The sequence below is a fragment of the Helicoverpa zea genome, chromosome 29, assembly GCF_022581195.2.
Source record: "Helicoverpa zea isolate HzStark_Cry1AcR chromosome 29, ilHelZeax1.1, whole genome shotgun sequence".
Classification (NCBI taxonomy): Eukaryota; Metazoa; Arthropoda; class Insecta; order Lepidoptera; family Noctuidae; genus Helicoverpa; species Helicoverpa zea.
The window spans coordinates 6239486-6262925 of NC_061480.1; the positions used below are offsets into that span (position 1 = coordinate 6239486).

The following is a 23440-nucleotide window of genomic DNA, read 5'->3' on the forward strand; positions in this document are numbered from 1 at the left end:
TTTCACCCGCGAACAAAAGGAACTATTTCCCGCACCGAGGTAAAACCATATGAGTAGAAGAAAGATATAGAGCAGAGTTATGATAATTTTACCTTTCTCGTCTGTGGTTGGTCCGTTGCACTTAATATTATTAACTAATATTATAACTTTATTAATGGATGGATGTTCGGATGTATGTAAGGATGGATGCATAAATGGTTGCTCCTGTTTCACGCAAAAACTACTGGATATACGTAGACACTAAATGGAGTTTGATGAAACTTGGCTATATTACAGCTTGTGTATGAGAAATTCATATAGACATATACTTTTACCCACGTGCGGGAAGTAGTTACCGTCTGGAAGCGGGAGAAACTAATACTTGATAATCTTACCTTTCTTGTCCGTACTTGGTCCGTTGCATTTAATATCGTTATTCCTCTTTTTGTCGAAGCGAGCAAAGTGTCGCGTCTGATTCGGCGGTGTCACTGCGTTTTGGTTATTTTGCTGTAAAAAAATAAAAATTACATTATTAAAAAATCATACTGTTTTTCACTTTTTCAAAAGATTTTGATGAAAATTCCGATAGTAAGGTTATACATCAAACAAAAATATATGCGGGTGAGTTGAATAGTGCCCTCGAGAATTTGGGCCACATAAAAGTTATAAAAAATATTGATGAAAACTAAAGAAAATAGATATTTCCCGAAAACTGGAGTGTTTTTGAGTGCCACTTCTTCCCGACAAAAACACAGAAATTGGTAAAGACTTACAAAACTGCTTATGTAATTATGTTTTGTCATTCAATATTGACAGAAACCATGACTTACTTTATCCTCTCTTAAAACGTGTAGCCTCCTTAACATCAATGGTACTAGTACTGCGTTTAAATCCCTGAAACAAACAATATCACAGTTTAACACCTCCTTTACACTACTCGCAAAGTTACTTAACAAAGTACATGGGACAAATTAAGACGAAGACTAGGACTCAAGTCACGAGCCATGAGCCATCAGCCATGAGCCACAAGCCAATAGCCACGAGCCACTCCCCTTTTTTGGTGAATAAATCATCAAATGATCCCTCCCGCTGTGGGTGCAGCGTGAAGGAGTGTCAGACTCTCACTGATTAAACCCACCATGTTCCTTCTAGAACCTCCTATATACCAGGGAAGCGGTAACTCCTCCAATCCTGCAGCCACGAGCCACTCACCTGAAGTTGGTGGCGATCTCCTGCACCTCCATGGCGGCTGCGAGCAGGCCGGTCGCGTAGCACTGCAGCGGCTCCGTGGAGTTGTTCGCCCAGTTCACTAGACGGTGGATCAGAGCTTCGTTGTCCTGGAAACGAAAATATTAGTAAGCTGTAATGCCACTCATCATTTGAATAGCCCGACTAGTACGACCTAAATGCCGTCGCAAACTCTCAAATGATTGGAATTTCTATACAACCATACACTCACTTTGAATCTACCATTACGGCGTTAACTGTATTTTCGCGATCACAAAATAATTTTTGACCTTGACCTTCAGTGTGACCTTTGACCTTGAATTTTTTTTCCTAACCAAAAAATTTCAGTTAAAAATGTATATTTTTCGTGTATGCTTTGTTCGTTATCTATATATATATAAATGAAACCCGGTTTCCGTTGTCACGGCATAACATGAAAACGGCTTGACCGATTTGGCTGAATATTAGAGGGGAAGTAACTTAGGCTACGGGACGCGGGTGAAACCGCGGGCGAAAGCTAGTCCTTAAATAAATACCACTGACCTGAAAAACGACGCTCATCTCGAGTCCGGGCATGAGGTCAAGCGTGAGCCGGCACGCGGCCACGTTGAGCTTGTGCACGTCGCGGCCCGTTATATTCTGTCGCGAGTAGTACGTGTCGCGGACATAGTCGTTCACTAGCTGTGGAGAAGAAGAGAGATTATATTAGAAAATAAGACTTATTAAGATTAATGTATATTTTTTATTAATTTATTAAATTGGTATAAAAAGTAAAGCAACTCCAATTGTAAAGAAAACATGGTATGCAAAATCCTGGAACAAAATCATTTGTAAATACTGCTTTCACTTTTCATAGTGAAGAAGCATATATAATTTTAGGAATCCAACTGATTGTTTCGAAGGACATTAAATCAAGGACACTAAATCCAATAAATACTTGTGAAATAACATTTATTTATTCTTTAAAACTCTTAAAGTGGCGAGACTCCACCGATGTGCAACACTGTGACGGACACGAATGTTTCTTCTGGTCTAGAAAATCATATCCATTTGCGTATGTCTAAAATACCGCGAAACTATAACATTGTTGATGGATTCTCGCCATAACAGTTACAGAATATAATAAATTTCTCATTTACCTTAGTCATAAAATTGTCTTTCTTAAACATGACCTTGAGCGCGTGACCCAGGGCGCACTCAGGGTCGGTGCGGGACGGATGCCTCTCATCGAAGGGATCCGGGTCTTTCTTCATGAAGTTCTCCGTCTCCGCTTCTATGATCTCCGCTATCCTGGTGGAGAAGGTGGATAACTATATTTTAAGACATTTTTGCACAGTATGGAGGATAGATGTTAACATAAATTTAGTTAATTTGTAAAAATGTCGTTGGTGTACCTTATCAATTAATAAAGAAATAAAGACATATAACATGCTGAAAGTTGGATTGATACACCCGTGCATCGGAGAGCACGTAAATGTCGGTCCTGCGCCTGATCTCTGTCAGGTTGTGTCGGATTGTCGTCCCATCGCGCTATGAGAGTGAAGGAGTAGTGAGTGCATCTGTGTCTGCACAAATGCTTGTGCACTATAATATGTCCTGTGCAGCTGGTTGATCTCCTTATATGAGAAAAATCGCCGTGGCCGACAATGTACTTTCTGTAGTTTAGCTCCCCAACAGTGAAATAATTTTTCAAATCGCACCAGTACTTCCCGAGATTAACAAGTTCAAAACAAAAACTCTTGAGCTTTACAATGAGAGATTAATAATACTACCAAAAATAATATCTGCGCAATTTAATAAGCCAGAAATAGCACATTTTATTTGACCATAAAGATAACCTTTTGACATATCAGGTCCATTGAAATTGAGGACCTTGCAGCAAATGGGAGAATGTTTTTTTTTGTACTGCTGGCTGTACCCCAGAGGGTATACGTTCTTCCCATGCCCGGATAAAATATAGCCTAACTTACTAACAGTCACAGATTTTTTTTAATTGGTTAAGTTCAGAGGTCTCAAAGAGCCTTTTCACTATCCTAAGCAACTACTTTCACATAAGGATAGGATATAATCCGCTCCCATTCGATTGCTTATGGTGTAAGAATTATAGTCATTTTTGAGCTTTTTGTTGCACACAAACATGTCCTGGTAATAACATTAGTTAGTGTGAATGTTATAAATATTATTGTTATTTATCATACGCATAAGACAAATCAATGGATCATAAAATTGCAATATAATTGTAAGATAGACAACAGTCAATGAATCAACATATTCAATAATGAGATTAGATAAATCTATCAACATACTTGCTATCTACACTTTTTTCAAAGTCAAAGTCAAAAATATTATAAAGCTGAAGAGTTTGTTTGAATATTCTCCATTCAATTGCAAACCAATGAAATGTCATTGGAATACGATTGGTCTTATATTAGTAGCAGAATGCTAAGGTTAAAACTGCTATTGCGATTGAATTTTGACATTATTAACTTAGCAGAATCGGGCCCAGATGATATGACACTTTTTATTATGTACTTTGCAATAATCAAAGAAATGCATAAAATCGCTTTTCTTCTGATTTGTTTCTCATATCACGATTATTTGTTTACACGTATATTTCATAAGATTTTGAAACAACAAAATTGTGAAACAACTTGAAACATCTTTCAACTTGTTGCGTCAAGTCTTTAATGTATTCGCTAAATACATCAATATTATATATACTAATATAATAAACGGGAGACATTTTTGTGTTTGTTTGTATTCAAGGTATATCTACTAAGCCACAGCCCGATCATACGTGCGCTAGTCGATCGAACCAGGTCATTATTAGTTATAAAGTATTAACTTTAACTAAAGCTAAAAATATTTGTGTGTCAATGGTACTAACATAGGTTTAAGTCTATTTGTTACTAACACAGTGGATCTTCTATATGTTTATGAATAAATTAATTTGAATTTGAATTATAAGGGGTCAACGGAAGTATAGAATGGAATTTGTATTTTGCGTACCTAGTAACATTGCTTTACAATAGCTTATTGTTTTAATATAAATACAGATAGTCGAACTAATATACAGATAATTTTATTGTAAGGAAAAGTTAAGCTGCCTCATTACTTCCAAACTTAATTTAACTTTAGAAAAACCTTGCCAACTTCTATATCACGTTCTTACATGAAATTGCGTGATCATATATTCTATTTTTAAATTTATATCTCACAGCCACATGTGTAAGCATACGGCAAAACTATCAATGTGCTAATAAAGATTTTTTTTTCGCAATTTTATCAAAACAAAGAAGTTACCTCGTCAAAGTTGGTACTGGGTCGTAGCTGGGCGTCGTGTGCTGTTCCTCCCATTGTCTCAACAGCTCAGTTACCTCCTGTGCTGGTGCCGAATCCATTTAAATTCATATATTGTTAGTAGTTTATAACCTCACTGGCGAAGAACTTTGTCACTTATACCGTAACGACACGACACGACGATTAATATACTAAAATTTTTATTTGCATTATAGAAGCTATAGATTATTGTACATTTTATTATAAAAAATAATTGCTATATTAGAACTACGTTAAAATGCAACGTTTTGTCTTAATACCGCGCACTCGTACAACAAATTTTCATGCCAGGGATATCACCATAGAAATTAAATTTCTACTATGCTTTAAGTAACTGCGTATGTCATTCATTTTTAACCGTTTCTCCAAAAGTTGTTCACGCATGACGTCATAACTCTAGTAATTTGTTAATCAATTCTTATTTCTAATATTAAGAATTTTTCACTAAATTAATTCCTCCTAATAGCATTAAAAGTGGTATATCAGACCAAACACCTTTTAGGCTGATTTTAAACTTGGGGTTGAAAATAAAGAAAGAAATAAAAAAAATCCTTTTTTTTGCCTCTCAATTGCAGTGTTTATTTTGATACACACTTGTCTGTTGAAGGATGACAGTCGAGCGCTTAAACTTAAATCTCTTCTTTCTTCTTTCAATCTTAGTATTTTACCACTTTCTGCTACCCACCACTTTCCTAATTGTACTCCTTCCTTGCTAGATCTTATGATTGTGTCAAAGATCAGCAATGTTTCTTTTCACGGACAGCTTACTGCTTGTTTTTCCTACCACGATTTCATCTTTCTATCTTACAGGATTCGTCCTCCTAAGCGAAAGCCACAGTACCTTTTCCTTCGGAATTACAAGGGCATTGACTTGGAGGCATTGACGCGTGATGCTGATCTCATTGACTGGACCTGTATTCTGGAGAGCACCTGCATCAACGAAATGGTAGACTGCTTCAACTCTAAATTACTACGTTTGTTTGATAGCCATGCTCCTATTCGTCGTATTAAAGTTAAGAATATTCCGGCTCCCTGGCTCACTCCTGCCATTAAAGAGTTGATGGCCAGTCGGGATAGGGCGAAGAGGAGGCTGAAGCGTAGTCCATCTGAGCGCAACCTTATTGCTTACAAATCTTTACGTAACTGCTGCAGTCGAATGTGCAGAGATGCTAAGAGACGCTACTTCCATAATTCTCTCGATAATCGTAGCTCCTCCGAGGTTTGGAAATTCCTAAAATCGATCGGTATCGGAAAGGCTGCGGCTACTTATAGTGGTGACACTGATGTGTGTGCTCTTAACAATTACTTCTCCTCTCCTCCTGTTCGTTTGGCTGCACACGTCAGAGCCAGTACATTGAGTCAGCTGGCCAGTCTGCCGTTGCCTGATTGTCCTCCATACGAGTGGTGTGCTGTGACCTCCGATGACGTGAAGAGGTCTATTCTCGCGATTTCATCTAATGCGGTTGGCAATGACGATATATGCTCAAGAATGATATCCCTTACTCTTTCCTCTGTCCTTCCTGTTTTGACTCATATTTTTAATTTTTCCTTATTCTCCAGTTCCTTCCCTGATCTGTGGAAAGCAGCGATTGTCATTCCTTTACCCAAAATCCTACATCCTATTGCTGTGACAGATTTTAGACCCATCTCAATCCTCCCTTTCCTGTCTAAAGTTCTTGAGCATTTAGTTCACCGTCAGTTGTCTGCTTATATATCCAGAATGGACCTGCTGAGTCAGTTTCAATCTGGCTTTCGGCCTGGTCACAGTACTTCAACTGCATTGCTAAAGGTCACTGATGATATTCGCCTTGCGATGGAAAACAAGTCTCTCACCTTACTAGTCCTTCTTGACTTTAGCAGTGCATTCAACTCTGTTGATTTTGATATTCTTCTCGGCATTCTAAAATCTCTCAATATTTCCCCTTCCACCCTAAGTTGGTTTGATTCTTATTTGAAAGGCCGTTCACAATATGTCCGCCTCGATAACCTAACCTCTGGCTGGTGCAATCTCACTGCGGGTGTACCTCAAGGTGGCGTTCTCTCTCCTCTCCTGTTTTCTATTTTCATTGACTCTGTCACAAAGGTCATTTCTTCCCACTTCCATCTCTATGCAGACGACTTGCAGCTTTACAGACATTTTCCCTGTGCTGATGCAGAAGCTGCCATTGCTGCCATGAATCGTGACCTGGATGCGATTGGTGATTGGGCGCAGTCCTTTGGACTGCAAATTAATCCCAGGAAGTCTCAGGCCATGATTATTGGTAGCAGATACATGCGTAGCAGGCTAGATATTGCGTCACTACCACCGCTTAGTTTAAATGGGGTTCAGATCGACTACACTAATACAGCGAAAAACCTAGGTGTTATTCTAGATTCTAACTTATCGTGGTCAGCTCAGGTCAATGAAGTTAGTCGCAAAGTTCATTACACTTTTCATACGCTAAAATGTCTTCAACACTTTTTGCCCTTAAAAACCAAAATTTCTCTTGCTCAGACTCTCATCCAACCTATTATAGATTACGCCGATGCCTGTTATCTGGATGCCACAGAGGAGCTTTTAAATAAACTTGAGCGCTTGCAAAATCTTTGTATTCGTTTTGTCTTCAATCTTAAAAAGTATGATCATGTTTCACAATTTCGCAAGGATCTCAAGTGGCTCCCTATTCGTCTTCGCAGGAACACTCGCATTTTGTGTCTTCTATTCAATATCCTCTTCAATCCTAAATCTCCTTCGTACCTGCGGGAACGTTTCTCCTTTCTCCGCTCACCTGATGCTTCCTGCAGGACTCATCTCAAATCCCTACTTAAAATCCCTTCCCACTCCACTGATTTCTATTCCTACTCCTTCACCGTGCACGCTGTACGGCTGTGGAATAAGTTGCGGCCTGAGCTGAGGAGCTCCCAAACTGTTGCATTATTTAAACGCAAGTTGAAGGAACACTATCTTTCCTTGTCATCATAGATGCTTATAGTATTTAGTGTATTTATATATTTTTATACATATATATATATATGTATATATAAAATATATATCAATATATATATATATATATATATATTATATATATACATATTTGATATATATTTTATATATACATATTTAGGTTAAGTTAGTGATTATTTTATGTTAGTTATAGCTTCTTTTCTTTTTACGCACTCTATCTGCATCTCTTTCTATTCTAACTCTCTCATAACGGGCCAGCTGGAAGAGATTTCTAATGAAATAAGCTGTGCCTTTGTACTATCTTTTCTATTTTTCTTCTTCTCTGTATTCTGTATGTGTGTACATAAATTGTTAAATAAATAAATAAATACAGTTGCCTACATCGAAAAGCAAAGCTAATAGTCAAAAATGGCTATTTACTATTTTGGTCGAAAATAAAAAGAATGAACGCAGGTTTTGTTAAAGGCTCGAGCAGACCGGATGCGTATGCAAGCATAGACATAAGCGTAGACGCGTACGTACCACTGAGTTGTAATGTTTATAAATGTATGAGACCGGCCACTCCGCTTGCGTAGCGTAGACATGCGCGTCGTTACGCAAGCGGTGTGGCCGGCCTCATACATTTCCATACATTACAATTCAGTGGTACGTACACGTCTACGCTTACGTCTCCGCATACGCATCCGGTCTGCTCGAGCCTTAATTGTCTAAATAGGTTTGGTTCAAAATTTTTTATTAATTTATATTTGAAACTGTATTCCGACGGTTACGATGATTTAATTTTTTTTTATAGATCGACCATATTTTTTATTTTCAATGTTTACATAGATGTTTGCCACATAATTGTTTTAATAAAATTTTTCTCATAGGGGAAAGGAAAAAACTTTTGTTTTTGTTGTTGGTAGTTTTCAAACTACTATAAAAAGATAAATAGTAATACTGGCAACATTACACTAGCAATGTGCGTTTTGAAACTATATGTCACCGCCCTTGTGTATTAGTATTTAATTTCAACAAAATTTTATCTAAATAAAATCAGTTTTAGTAATAAAAAAATTGCGTTATGATAAATAAACTGAATTTAAAAATATTTAATTATATTTTTTGCATAACGTAAATAATCTTAAACCTAATCATGCTTAGACAATACATGACATACTACAGAAAATACATTAATTTGGTACTTCGAACACACTTATATGAATGAAAATGAAATCTATGATGGCGTTGTAAAAGTTGTTTTTGGGCGGCAATCATTTGCAAAAAAAGTTGTAAACAAATCGCATACAGTTGCTGCAAATCAGAATTTTAACCAGAAAAGGACCAAAAGTATTGTAAGATGTCGTCAATGAACAGTTCACAGATGTCCAGATCCAGCATGACTGGTAGTCACGACAGAAAATTGCGATACCGGACGATTTTGGAGAACTTATCCACTTTAGGTAAGTACTAAAACAAAGATAACAAATATCAATAGCGTATGTAACGTAATTAGTTACCACATTGTAAATATACTGTCACGTTTTCCTCTATGTCTTCATTTACTTGATAGTAAATAAACGAATCCAATAGAAAAGTTTGTATGGACAATTACAGATATCAGATTTTCAAAAATATGAAGATTGTCGGTTAGTGGCGTCTCAATAGGGGCGGATGGTCATACTCAAAAAACAGTTTTCTTAAAAGAATCCTGGGGAACTTCTTCCCATATTCCTACAAAATGTAGCCTTTGTACTCATTTACCAATTAACCAATTCAAAAAGATTTTTTTTATCAGATCATTATCAGTAGTACTTACCTTACTCCTAAGCCATAAGCTTGTACCAAGCAAACTACCAAAAAATATTTCATATTAATTTATCATATGAGCCGACTCTAAAACTTTATTCACAATATATTTACATTAATTGAAAATAAAATAAAATAAACTTATATTTATCATATTATAGTTATCGGCACGGATATTGAGCCCTGACCTTCACCTGCGCAGAAGCGATTTATTCGTTTATTGCCTTATGTGTACAGTGCGCAAAGCGATCCCCACTCTTCTGCCGAGAGCTCAATATCCATGCCGGTAACTATAATATAGAGAGTGTGATATTACAGAGGATGAAACTGGTAACAATGAGGATCGTATTGACAAGACAGCCAGCGCTGTGAGGGAGGTGAAAGCATTGAGAGCTGAGGGAGGCCTTGAAGAGAGTGCTAGACACCCTGGTAAGTTCCTAATATGAATAAGACATCTTTTGCTGACCTTGGAGTATTGGTTTGCCTGGATAACTGGGTAGAGGAGGTCAAATAGACAGTCGCTCACTGGCACACTGGTACTCAGCTGCTTGTTGGTCTTGTGGTCACAAGTTTGACTGTTGTGCATGAGATCTGAAGTTCGATTCCCGGGTCAGGCCGAAAGCACTTTGTGGGTTTTAGAAACTTATAGAGCAGCCCGTAGTCTGGAAGTTGATGATTGATCCATCTGTGCATCAGCAAGTACGTAAATGTTGGTCCTGCTTGTGATCTCTCTCCGGTGGTGTTGGATTATCGTACCATTAGGCTATAATAGTGGAGAAACAGTACTCACTGTGTCTGCACTATAATATTTCCAGAGAAACGAGAGTTAGTTGGGAAAAGGTGAGAATTAGATGAGCCTAGTAGCACAAAAAAAATACAAGTAATAGATAGATAGATTTATTCTTTACTATGCACACCAATAAAAATCAACAAGAACAAAACAAAACATGTTGAAGTCGGTATGTATCCAAATAAGTGGAAATATCAAAGTACTCCCGTATTTAAAGCTAAGAATATAACTTTGTATTCCAGGTGAAGGCTACTTAGATTCCCGGGTACTTCACGCAGCCAGCAACCTAGCTATCAGGTGCTCGGAGGCAGTCAGTGGAAATGTCAACACTTATGATAAACATGAGTTGGCACAGCATATTGTAAGTAAACTAACATTTTTATAAAGTCAAAGTCAAGGATTTTTATTTCATACAAGCTTCCGCCCACGGCTTCGCCCGCGTGGAGTTCGGTTATATCGCGTTTCCAAGAGAATCTCTCTCTCTAATGTACTTCCTTATGAACACTCTTATGTACTCCCTTATGTACACTCTTATGTACTTCCTTATGAACACTTATGTACTTCCTTATGAACACTCTTATGTACTCCCTTATGTACGCTCTTATGTACTTCCTTATGAACACTTATGTACTTCCTTATGTACACCCTTATGTAATGCCTTATGTACACTCTTATGTACTCCCTTATGTACGCTCTTATATACTTTCTTATGTACACTCTTATGTACTCCCTTATGTACACTCTTATGTACTCCCTTATGTTCACTCTTATGTACACCCTTTTGTACACTCCTATATACAGGGTTATAGATAAAACACTAGCAACCTCTCAGGACCATAATCCTAATATCATAAACTAAAACTTTTGTTCTGTGACTTTTAATAATTCTCAGATTTTAGTTCATCCAAATTTTCATACAAAAATTAAAATATTTCAATTGTACGCTCTAAAATTTACGAAGTCTATGCGAAGCAAGAAAGCGCTAATTAGGTAAACAGTAGTACAAAAGACAGCGGACGGGAGCGGGGCTCGGGCGGCGGGGGAGCGTTTGAACTTGACCTGTTTACGAGCGGCCGTCATTCGTTTTTATGCGCCCGCGTCGCGTCATACGTGTCCTTGTAGCGAAATTCGGTAGTGCGAACGTAATTATCTTTACAGTATGGCGTATCGATATTCAAATGTCGAGTACACGGAAATGGTGCGAATGCTTGCCAGGTGTGATGACAATGTTTCGGAAGCCTGTCGCCAATACGCCATACGATTCCCAAACATCCCTACACCTAGCCGAGTAACAATGCTAGCCACACAGCGGTTACGAGATAACGGGCAATTCCGGCATGCCATCAGGGATACCACCGAGGCACACAGTACGTTAAGAAGATATTTTGTTTATTTTTTTTTTGACCTTTTCGTAAAAAGACGGGAAATCGTAGCGTAGCGAGTTACCAATTCAAAAGTATGACTACGAGAATAGTGCGCGGGAGGCGTGGGTAGGTAAAGATCTTGCATTCATTCTAAAAGTGCAAACCTTCTACCAAACGAAATTATTGTAATGTGTGATAATCTCGACTCGTCCGCACACTCTAAGGTCGACTAATCGCTCGACTGGTCTCGATCGGGCCTTTAGTTGGTGAAGAAATAGTAGGGGCGTGTAAATTTTATCACTATAGCAAAATAGAGTTGAAATGTGTTAGATAGGACAATGAAATTTTGTGGGTTTATTTTTGGCAAATGTATTATGTTTTATAAAAAGTCATAGAACAAAAGTTGTAGTTTATGACGTTAGTAATACAGTCCTGCAAGGTTGTCAGTGTTTTACCAATAACCCTGTATATATACTTTCTTATATACATTCTTATGTACTCCCTTATCTACACTCTTATATACTTCCTTATGTACACCCTTATGTACTCCCTTATGTACACTCTTATATACTTTCTTATGTACACTCTTATGTACACCCTTATATACTCCCTTACACTCTTATATACTTCCTTATGTACACCCTTATGTACTCCCTTATGTACACTCTTATATACTTTCTTATGTACACCCTTATGTACTCCCTTATGTACACACTTATATACTTTCTTATGTACACCCCTATGTACACTCTTATGTACTCCCTTATTTATACTCTTATATACTTTCTTATTTACACTCTTATGTACTCCCTTATGTACACTCTTATATACTTTCTTATGTATACCCTTATGTACTCCCTTATGTACACTCTTATGTACTCCCTTATGTACACTCTTATGTACTCCCTTATGTACACTCTTATATACTTTCTTATGTATACCCTTATGTACACTCTTATGTACTCCCTTATGTACACTCTTATATACTTTCTTATTTACACTCTTATGTACTCCCTTATGTACACTCTTATGTACACCCTTATGTACACCCTTATGTACTCCCTTATGTACACTCTTATGTACTCCCTTATGTACACTCTTATATACTTTCTTATGTACTCCCTTATGTACACCCTTATGTACTCCCTTATGTACACTCTTATGTACTCCCTTATGTACACTCTTATATGCTTTCTTATTTACACTCTTATGTACTCCCTTATGTACACTCTTATATACTTTCTTATTTACACTCTTATGTACACCCTTATGTACTCCCTTATGTACACTCTTATGTACTCCCTTATGTACACTCTTATTTACATTCTTATGTACACCCTTATGTTCTCCCTTATGTACACCCTTATGTACACTCTTATATACTTTCTTATGTATACCCTTATGTACACTCTTATGTACTCCCTTATGTACACTCTTATATACTTTCTTATGTACTCCCTTACTTACACTCTTATGTACTCCCTTATGTACACTCTTATATACTTTTTTATGTACACCCTTATGTACTCCCTTATGTACACTCTTATATACTTTCTTATGTACACTCTTATATACTTTTTTATGTACACCCTTATGTACTCCCTTATGTACACTCTTATATACTTTCTTATGTACACTCTTATATACTTTCTTATGTACACCCTTATGTACTCCCTTATGTACACTCTTATATACTTTCTTATGTACACTCTTATGTACACCCTTATGTACACTCTTATATACTTTCTTATGTACTCCCTTACTTACACTCTTATGTACTCCCTTATGTACACTCTTATATACTTTCTTATGTACTCCCTTACTTACACTCTTATGTACTCCCTTATGTACTCCCTTATGTACACTCTTATATACTTTTTTATGTACACCCTTATGTACTCCCTTATGTACACTCTTATATACTTTCTTATGTACACTCTTATATACTTTTTTATGTACACCCTTATGTACTCCCTTATGTACACTCTTATATACTTTCTTATGTACACTCTTATATACTTTCTTATGTACACTCTTATGTACACCCTTATGTACACTCTTATATACTTTCTTATTTACACTCTTATGTACTCCCTTATTTACACTCTTATGTACTCCCTTATGTACACTCTTATGTACTCCCTTATGTACACTCTTATATACTTTCTTATTTACACTCTTATGTACACCCTTATGTACTCCCTTATGTACACTCTTATATACTTTCATATGTACACCCTTATGTACTCCCTTATGTACACTCTTATATGCTTTCTTATTTACACTCTTATGTACTCCCTTATTTACACTCTTATATACTTTCTTATTTACACCCTTATATACTTTCTTAAGTACACCCTTACGTACTCCCTTATGTACACTCTTATATACTTTCTTATGTACACTCTTATATACTTTCTTATGTACACTCTTATGTACTCCCTTATGTACACTCTTATATACTTTCTTATTTACACTCTTATGTACTCCCTTATTTACACTCTTATTTACACTCTTATGTACACCCTTATGTACTCCCTTATGTACACTCTTATATACTTTCATATGTACACCCTTATGTACTCCCTTATGTACACTCTTATATACTTTCTTATGTACACCCTTATGTACTCCCTTATGTACACTCTTATATACTTTCTTATGTACACCCTTATGTACTCCCTTATGTACACTCTTATATGCTTTCTTATTTACACTCTTATGTACTCCCTTATTTACACTCTTATATACTTTCTTATTTACACCCTTATATACTTTCTTAAGTACACCCTTACGTACACTCTTATATACTTTCTTATGTACACCCTTATGTACACTCTTATATACTTTCTTATGTACACCCTTATGTACTCCCTTATGTACACTCTTATATACTTTCTTATGTACACCCTTATGTACTCCCTTATGTACACTCTTATATACTTTCTTATGTACACCCTTATGTACTCCCTTATGTACACTCTTATATGCTTTCTTATTTACACTCTTATGTACTCCCTTATTTACACTCTTATATACTTTCTTATTTACACCCTTATATACTTTCTTAAGTACACCCTTACGTACACTCTTATATACTTTCTTATGTACACCCTTATGTACACTCTTATATACTTTCTTATGTACACCCTTATGTACTCCCTTATGTACACTCTTATATACTTTCTTATGTACACCCTTATGTACTCCCTTATGTACACTCTTATATGCTTTCTTATTTACACTCTTATGTACTCCCTTATGTACACTCTTATGTACTCCCTTACTTACACTCTTATGTACTCCCTTATGTACACTCTTATATACTTTCTTATTTACACTTTTATGTACACTCTTATATACTTTCTTATTTACACTCTTATGTACACCCTTATGTACACTCATGTACACCCTTATGTACACTCTTATATGCTTTCTTATGAACACTCTTATGTACACCCTTATGTACTCCCTTATGTACACTCTTATATACTTTCATATGTACACCCTTATGTACTCCCTTATGTACACTCTTATGTACTCCCTTATTTACACTCTTATGTACACCCTTATGTACACTCTTATATACTTTCTTATTTACACTCTTATGTACACCCTTATGTACTCCCTTATGTACACTCTTATGTACTCCCTTATGTACACTCTTATATACTTTCTTATGTATACCCTTATGTACTCCCTTATGTACACTCTTATGTACTCCCTTATGTACTCCCTTATGTATACTCTTATATACTTTCTTATTTACACTCTTATGTACTCCCTTATGTACACTCTTATATACTTTCTTATTTACACTCTTATGTACTCCCTTATGTACACTCTTATATACTTTCTTATTTACACTCTTATGTACACCCTTATTTTCACTCTTATTTACTTTCTTATTTACACTCTTATGTACACCCTTATTTTCACTCTTATTTACTTTCTTATTTACACTCTTATGTACTCCCTTATGTACACTCTTATATACTTTCTTATTTACACTCTTATGTACACCCTTATTTTCACTCTTATTTACTTTCTTATTTACACTCTTATGTACTCCCTTATGTACACTCTTATATACTTTCTTATTTACACTCTTATGTACACCCTTATGTACTCCCTTATGTACACTCTTATGTACTCCCTTATTTACACTCTTATGTACACCCTTATGTACACTCTTATATACTTTCTTATTTACACTCTTATGTACACCCTTATGTACTCCCTTATGTACACTCTTATGTACTCCCTTATGTACACTCTTATATACTTTCTTATGTATACCCTTATGTACTCCCTTATGTACACTCTTATGTACTCCCTTATGTACTCCCTTATGTATACTCTTATATACTTTCTTATTTACACTCTTATGTACTCCCTTATGTACACTCTTATATACTTTCTTATTTACACTCTTATGTACTCCCTTATGTACACTCTTATATACTTTCTTATTTACACTCTTATGTACACCCTTATTTTCACTCTTATTTACTTTCTTATTTACACTCTTATGTACACCCTTATTTTCACTCTTATTTACTTTCTTATTTACACTCTTATGTACTCCCTTATGTACACTCTTATATACTTTCTTATTTACACTCTTATGTACTCCCTTATGTACACTCTTATATACTTTCTTATTTACACTCTTATGTACACCCTTATGTACACTCTTATATACTTTCTTATTTACACTCTTATGTACACCCTTATTTTCACTCTTATTTACTTTCTTATTTACACTCTTATGTACTCCCTTATGTACACTCTTATATACTTTCTTATTTACACTCTTATGTACACCCTTATGTACTCCCTTATGTACACTCTTATATACTTTCTTATTTACACTCTTATGTACTCCCTTATGTACACTCTTATATACTTTCTTATTTACACTCTTATGTACTCCCTTATGTACTCCCTTATGTACACTCTTATGTACTCCCTTATGTACACTCTTATATACTTTCTTATTTACACTCTTATGTACTCCCTTATGTACTCCCTTATGTACACTCTTATGTACTCCCTTATGTACACTCTTATATACTTTCTTATGTATACCCTTATGTACTCCCTTATGTACACTCTTATATACTTTCTTATGTATACCCTTATGTACTCCCTTATGTACACTCTTATGTACTCCCTTATGTACTCCCTTATGTATACTCTTATATACTTTCTTATTTACACTCTTATGTACTCCCTTATGTACACTCTTATATACTTTCTTATTTACACTCTTATGTACTCCCTTATGTACACTCTTATATACTTTCTTATTTACACTCTTATGTACACCCTTATTTTCACTCTTATTTACTTTCTTATTTACACTCTTATGTACACCCTTATTTTCACTCTTATTTACTTTCTTATTTACACTCTTATGTACTCCCTTATGTACACTCTTATATACTTTCTTATTTACACTCTTATGTACACCCTTATTTTCACTCTTATTTACTTTCTTATTTACACTCTTATGTACTCCCTTATGTACACTCTTATATACTTTCTTATTTACACTCTTATGTACACCCTTATGTACTCCCTTATGTACACTCTTATGTACTCCCTTATTTACACTCTTATGTACACCCTTATGTACACTCTTATATACTTTCTTATTTACACTCTTATGTACACCCTTATGTACTCCCTTATGTACACTCTTATGTACTCCCTTATGTACACTCTTATATACTTTCTTATGTATACCCTTATGTACTCCCTTATGTACACTCTTATGTACTCCCTTATGTACTCCCTTATGTATACTCTTATATACTTTCTTATTTACACTCTTATGTACTCCCTTATGTACACTCTTATATACTTTCTTATTTACACTCTTATGTACTCCCTTATGTACACTCTTATATACTTTCTTATTTACACTCTTATGTACACCCTTATGTACACTCTTATATACTTTCTTATTTACACTCTTATGTACACCCTTATTTTCACTCTTATTTACTTTCTTATTTACACTCTTATGTACTCCCTTATGTACACTCTTATATACTTTCTTATTTACACTCTTATGTACACCCTTATGTACTCCCTTATGTACACTCTTATATACTTTCTTATTTACACTCTTATGTACTCCCTTATGTACACTCTTATATACTTTCTTATTTACACTCTTATGTACTCCCTTATGTACTCCCTTATGTACACTCTTATGTACTCCCTTATGTACACTCTTATATACTTTCTTATTTACACTCTTATGTACTCCCTTATGTACTCCCTTATGTACACTCTTATGTACTCCCTTATGTACACTCTTATATACTTTCTTATGTATACCCTTATGTACTCCCTTATGTACACTCTTATACAAGGTGTTGATTTGCATTTGTGCCATAGTTCAGGAGGAGGACATACAATACGTAAATAATCGATTGGAATTACAGTAGTCGGGAAATAATTAATATGCACTGCTTTTTTTGTCATTGTAATGTCGTGATATTTCAGAAGTAAACCAATTTTATGAATGAAATTTATGAGTGATCGTTGCGTATGCTTTGTGTTTGTGTTTGTGTGAGGGTGCCACACGGTTTTAAGGCCAGTAACATACGCGCCAAGTTTAAATAAGGCTAGATGACATTTACGGAATTCCGGAAAAAAATTATAGAAAAAAAATTATGTACAATTTTTTCTATTGATTTGGGTCGAGAATCATTAGCATAATTACCTCCTTGAATATGGCACGGATGCATATCAACAGCTTGTATACTTTCTTATGTATACCCTTATGTACTCCCTTATGTACACTCTTATGTACTCCCTTATGTACTCCCTTATGTATACTCTTATATACTTTCTTATTTACACTCTTATGTACTCCCTTATGTACACTCTTATATACTTTCTTATTTACACTCTTATGTACTCCCTTATGTACACTCTTATATACTTTCTTATTTACACTCTTATGTACACCCTTATTTTCACTCTTATTTACTTTCTTATTTACACTCTTATGTACACCCTTATTTTCACTCTTATTTACTTTCTTATTTACACTCTTATGTACTCCCTTATGTACACTCTTATATACTTTCTTATTTACACTCTTATGTACACCCTTATTTTCACTCTTATTTACTTTCTTATTTACACTCTTATGTACTCCCTTATGTACACTCTTATATACTTTCTTATTTACACTCTTATGTACACCCTTATGTACTCCCTTATGTACACTCTTATGTACTCCCTTATTTACACTCTTATGTACACCCTTATGTACACTCTTATATACTTTCTTATTTACACTCTTATGTACACCCTTATGTACTCCCTTATGTACACTCTTATGTACTCCCTTATGTACACTCTTATATACTTTCTTATGTATACCCTTATGTACTCCCTTATGTACACTCTTATGTACTCCCTTATGTACTCCCTTATGTATACTCTTATATACTTTCTTATTTACACTCTTATGTACTCCCTTATGTACACTCTTATATACTTTCTTATTTACACTCTTATGTACTCCCTTATGTACACTCTTATATACTTTCTTATTTACACTCTTATGTACACCCTTATTTTCACTCTTATTTACTTTCTTATTTACACTCTTATGTACACCCTTATTTTCACTCTTATTTACTTTCTTATTTACACTCTTATGTACTCCCTTATGTACACTCTTATATACTTTCTTATTTACACTCTTATGTACTCCCTTATGTACACTCTTATATACTTTCTTATTTACACTCTTATGTACACCCTTATGTACACTCTTATATACTTTCTTATTTACACTCTTATGTACACCCTTATTTTCACTCTTATTTACTTTCTTATTTACACTCTTATGTACTCCCTTATGTACACTCTTATATACTTTCTTATTTACACTCTTATGTACACCCTTATGTACTCCCTTATGTACACTCTTATATACTTTCTTATTTACACTCTTATGTACTCCCTTATGTACACTCTTATATACTTTCTTATTTACACTCTTATGTACTCCCTTATGTACTCCCTTATGTACACTCTTATGTACTCCCTTATGTACACTCTTATATACTTTCTTATTTACACTCTTATGTACTCCCTTATGTACTCCCTTATGTACACTCTTATGTACTCCCTTATGTACACTCTTATATACTTTCTTATTTACACTCTTATGTACACCCTTATGTACTCCCTTATGTACACTCTTATGTACTCCCTTATGTACACTCTTATTTACATTCTTATGTACACCCTTATGTTCTCCCTTATGTACACCCTTATGTACACTCTTATATACTTTCTTATGTATACCCTTATGTACACTCTTATGTACTCCCTTATGTACACTCTTATATACTTTCTTATGTACTCCCTTACTTACACTCTTATGTACTCCCTTATGTACTCCCTTATGTACACTCTTATATACTTTTTTATGTACACCCTTATGTACTCCCTTATGTACACTCTTATATACTTTCTTATGTACACTCTTATATACTTTTTTATGTACACCCTTATGTACTCCCTTATGTACACTCTTATATACTTTCTTATGTACACTCTTATATACTTTCTTATGTACACTCTTATGTACACCCTTATGTACACTCTTATATACTTTCTTATTTACACTCTTATGTACTCCCTTATTTACACTCTTATGTACTCCCTTATGTACACTCTTATGTACTCCCTTATGTACACTCTTATATACTTTCTTATTTACACTCTTATGTACACCCTTATGTACTCCCTTATGTACACTCTTATATACTTTCATATGTACACCCTTATGTACTCCCTTATGTACACTCTTATGTACTCCCTTATGTACACTCTTATATACTTTCTTATGTACACCCTTATGTACTCCCTTATGTACACTCTTATATACTTTCTTATGTACACCCTTATGTACTCCCTTATGTACACTCTTATATGCTTTCTTATTTACACTCTTATGTACTCCCTTATTTACACTCTTATATACTTTCTTATTTACACCCTTATATACTTTCTTAAGTACACCCTTACGTACTCCCTTATGTACACTCTTATATACTTTCTTATGTACACTCTTATATACTTTCTTATGTACACTCTTATGTACTCCCTTATGTACACTCTTATATACTTTCTTATTTACACTCTTATGTACTCCCTTATTTACACTCTTATGTACTCCCTTATGTACACTCTTATGTACTCCCTTATGTACACTCTTATATACTTTCTTATTTACACTCTTATGTACACCCTTATTTACTTTCTTATTTACACTCTTATGTACTCCCTTATGTACACTCTTATATACTTTCTTATTTACACTCTTATGTACTCCCTTATGTACTCCCTTATGTACACTCTTATGTACTCCCTTATGTACACTCTTATATACTTTCTTATTTACACTCTTATGTACTCCCTTATGTACTCCCTTATGTACACTCTTATGTACTCCCTTATGTACACTCTTATATACTTTCTTATGTATACCCTTATGTACTCCCTTATGTACACTCTTATATACTTTCTTATGTATACCCTTATGTACTCCCTTATGTACACTCTTATGTACTCCCTTATGTACTCCCTTATGTATACTCTTATATACTTTCTTATTTACACTCTTATGTACTCCCTTATGTACACTCTTATATACTTTCTTATTTACACTCTTATGTACTCCCTTATGTACACTCTTATATACTTTCTTATTTACACTCTTATGTACACCCTTATTTTCACTCTTATTTACTTTCTTATTTACACTCTTATGTACACCCTTATTTTCACTCTTATTTACTTTCTTATTTACACTCTTATGTACTCCCTTATGTACACTCTTATATACTTTCTTATTTACACTCTTATGTACACCCTTATTTTCACTCTTATTTACTTTCTTATTTACACTCTTATGTACTCCCTTATGTACACTCTTATATACTTTCTTATTTACACTCTTATGTACACCCTTATGTACTCCCTTATGTACACTCTTATGTACTCCCTTATTTACACTCTTATGTACACCCTTATGTACACTCTTATATACTTTCTTATTTACACTCTTATGTACACCCTTATGTACTCCCTTATGTACACTCTTATGTACTCCCTTATGTACACTCTTATATACTTTCTTATGTATACCCTTATGTACTCCCTTATGTACACTCTTATGTACTCCCTTATGTACTCCCTTATGTATACTCTTATATACTTTCTTATTTACACTCTTATGTACTCCCTTATGTACACTCTTATATACTTTCTTATTTACACTCTTATGTACTCCCTTATGTACACTCTTATATACTTTCTTATTTACACTCTTATGTACACCCTTATGTACACTCTTATATACTTTCTTATTTACACTCTTATGTACACCCTTATTTTCACTCTTATTTACTTTCTTATTTACACTCTTATGTACTCCCTTATGTACACTCTTATATACTTTCTTATTTACACTCTTATGTACACCCTTATGTACTCCCTTATGTACACTCTTATATACTTTCTTATTTACACTCTTATGTACTCCCTTATGTACACTCTTATATACTTTCTTATTTACACTCTTATGTACTCCCTTATGTACTCCCTTATGTACACTCTTATGTACTCCCTTATGTACACTCTTATATACTTTCTTATTTACACTCTTATGTACTCCCTTATGTACTCCCTTATGTACACTCTTATGTACTCCCTTATGTACACTCTTATATACTTTCTTATGTATACCCTTATGTACTCCCTTATGTACACTCTTATGTACTCCCTTATGTACACTCTTATACAAGGTGTTGATTTGCATTTGTGCCATAGTTCAGGAGGAGGACATACAATACGTAAATAATCGATTGGAATTACAGTAGTCGGGAAATAATTAATATGCACTGCTTTTTTTGTCATTGTAATGTCGTGATATTTCAGAAGTAAACCAATTTTATGAATGAAATTTATGAGTGATCGTTGCGTATGCTTTGTGTTTGTGTTTGTGTGAGGGTGCCACACGGTTTTAAGGCCAGTAACATACGCGCCAAGTTTAAATAAGGCTAGATGACATTTACGGAATTCCGGAAAAAAATTATAGAAAAAAAATTATGTACAATTTTTTCTATTGATTTGGGTCGAGAATCATTAGCATAATTACCTCCTTGAATATGGCACGGATGCATATCAACAGCTTGTATACTTTCTTATGTATACCCTTATGTACTCCCTTATGTACACTCTTATGTACTCCCTTATGTACTCCCTTATGTATACTCTTATATACTTTCTTATTTACACTCTTATGTACTCCCTTATGTACACTCTTATATACTTTCTTATTTACACTCTTATGTACTCCCTTATGTACACTCTTATATACTTTCTTATTTACACTCTTATGTTCACCCTTATTTTCACTCTTATTTACTTTCTTATTTACACTCTTATGTACACCCTTATTTTCACTCTTATTTACTTTCTTATTTACACTCTTATGTACTCCCTTATGTACACTCTTATATACTTTCTTATTTACACTCTTATGTACACCCTTATTTTCACTCTTATTTACTTTCTTATTTACACTCTTATGTACTCCCTTATGTACACTCTTATATACTTTCTTATTTACACTCTTATGTACACCCTTATGTACTCCCTTATGTACACTCTTATGTACTCCCTTATTTACACTCTTATGTACACCCTTATGTACACTCTTATATACTTTCTTATTTACACTCTTATGTACACCCTTATGTACTCCCTTATGTACACTCTTATGTACTCCCTTATGTACACTCTTATATACTTTCTTATGTATACCCTTATGTACTCCCTTATGTACACTCTTATGTACTCCCTTATGTACTCCCTTATGTATACTCTTATATACTTTCTTATTTACACTTATGTACTCCCTTATGTACACTCTTATATACTTTCTTATTTACACTCTTATGT

At 34.6% G+C, this 23440-nt stretch overlaps 2 protein-coding genes across 5 annotated transcripts in view; one reads left to right on the forward strand and one right to left on the reverse strand.

Annotated features, from left to right (window-relative positions):
• Positions 1–4850, reverse strand: part of LOC124644105 (protein mahjong) — a 30647-nt gene extending 25797 nt beyond the window's left edge. For 3 of the 4 annotated variants that reach the window (XM_047183319.1, XM_047183321.1, XM_047183318.1), the window contains exons 1-6: positions 4510–4849; positions 2346–2496; positions 1750–1887; positions 1192–1316; positions 810–873; positions 375–486 (exon numbers count right to left, since the gene is read on the reverse strand). In XM_047183319.1, the coding sequence (XP_047039275.1) occupies positions 375–486; positions 810–873; positions 1192–1316; positions 1750–1887; positions 2346–2496; positions 4510–4607 (688 nt within the window). In that variant the 5' untranslated portion in view covers positions 4608–4849. Of the gene's footprint in view, positions 1–374; positions 487–809; positions 874–1191; positions 1317–1749; positions 1888–2345; positions 2497–4509 lie in introns of all 4 variants that reach the window. The other variant, XM_047183320.1, reaches the window with a different exon arrangement.
• A 3833-nt stretch (positions 4851–8683) lies between these two features.
• The window catches only part of LOC124644046 (EP300-interacting inhibitor of differentiation 3-like), a 30930-nt gene continuing 16173 nt past the window's right edge, over positions 8684–23440 (forward strand). Inside the window, exons 1-3 of the mRNA XM_047183233.1 lie at positions 8684–8931; positions 9596–9706; positions 10310–10428. Coding sequence (XP_047039189.1) covers positions 8829–8931; positions 9596–9706; positions 10310–10428 — 333 coding nt within the window. The 5' untranslated portion in view covers positions 8684–8828. The remainder of the gene's footprint in view (positions 8932–9595; positions 9707–10309; positions 10429–23440) is intronic.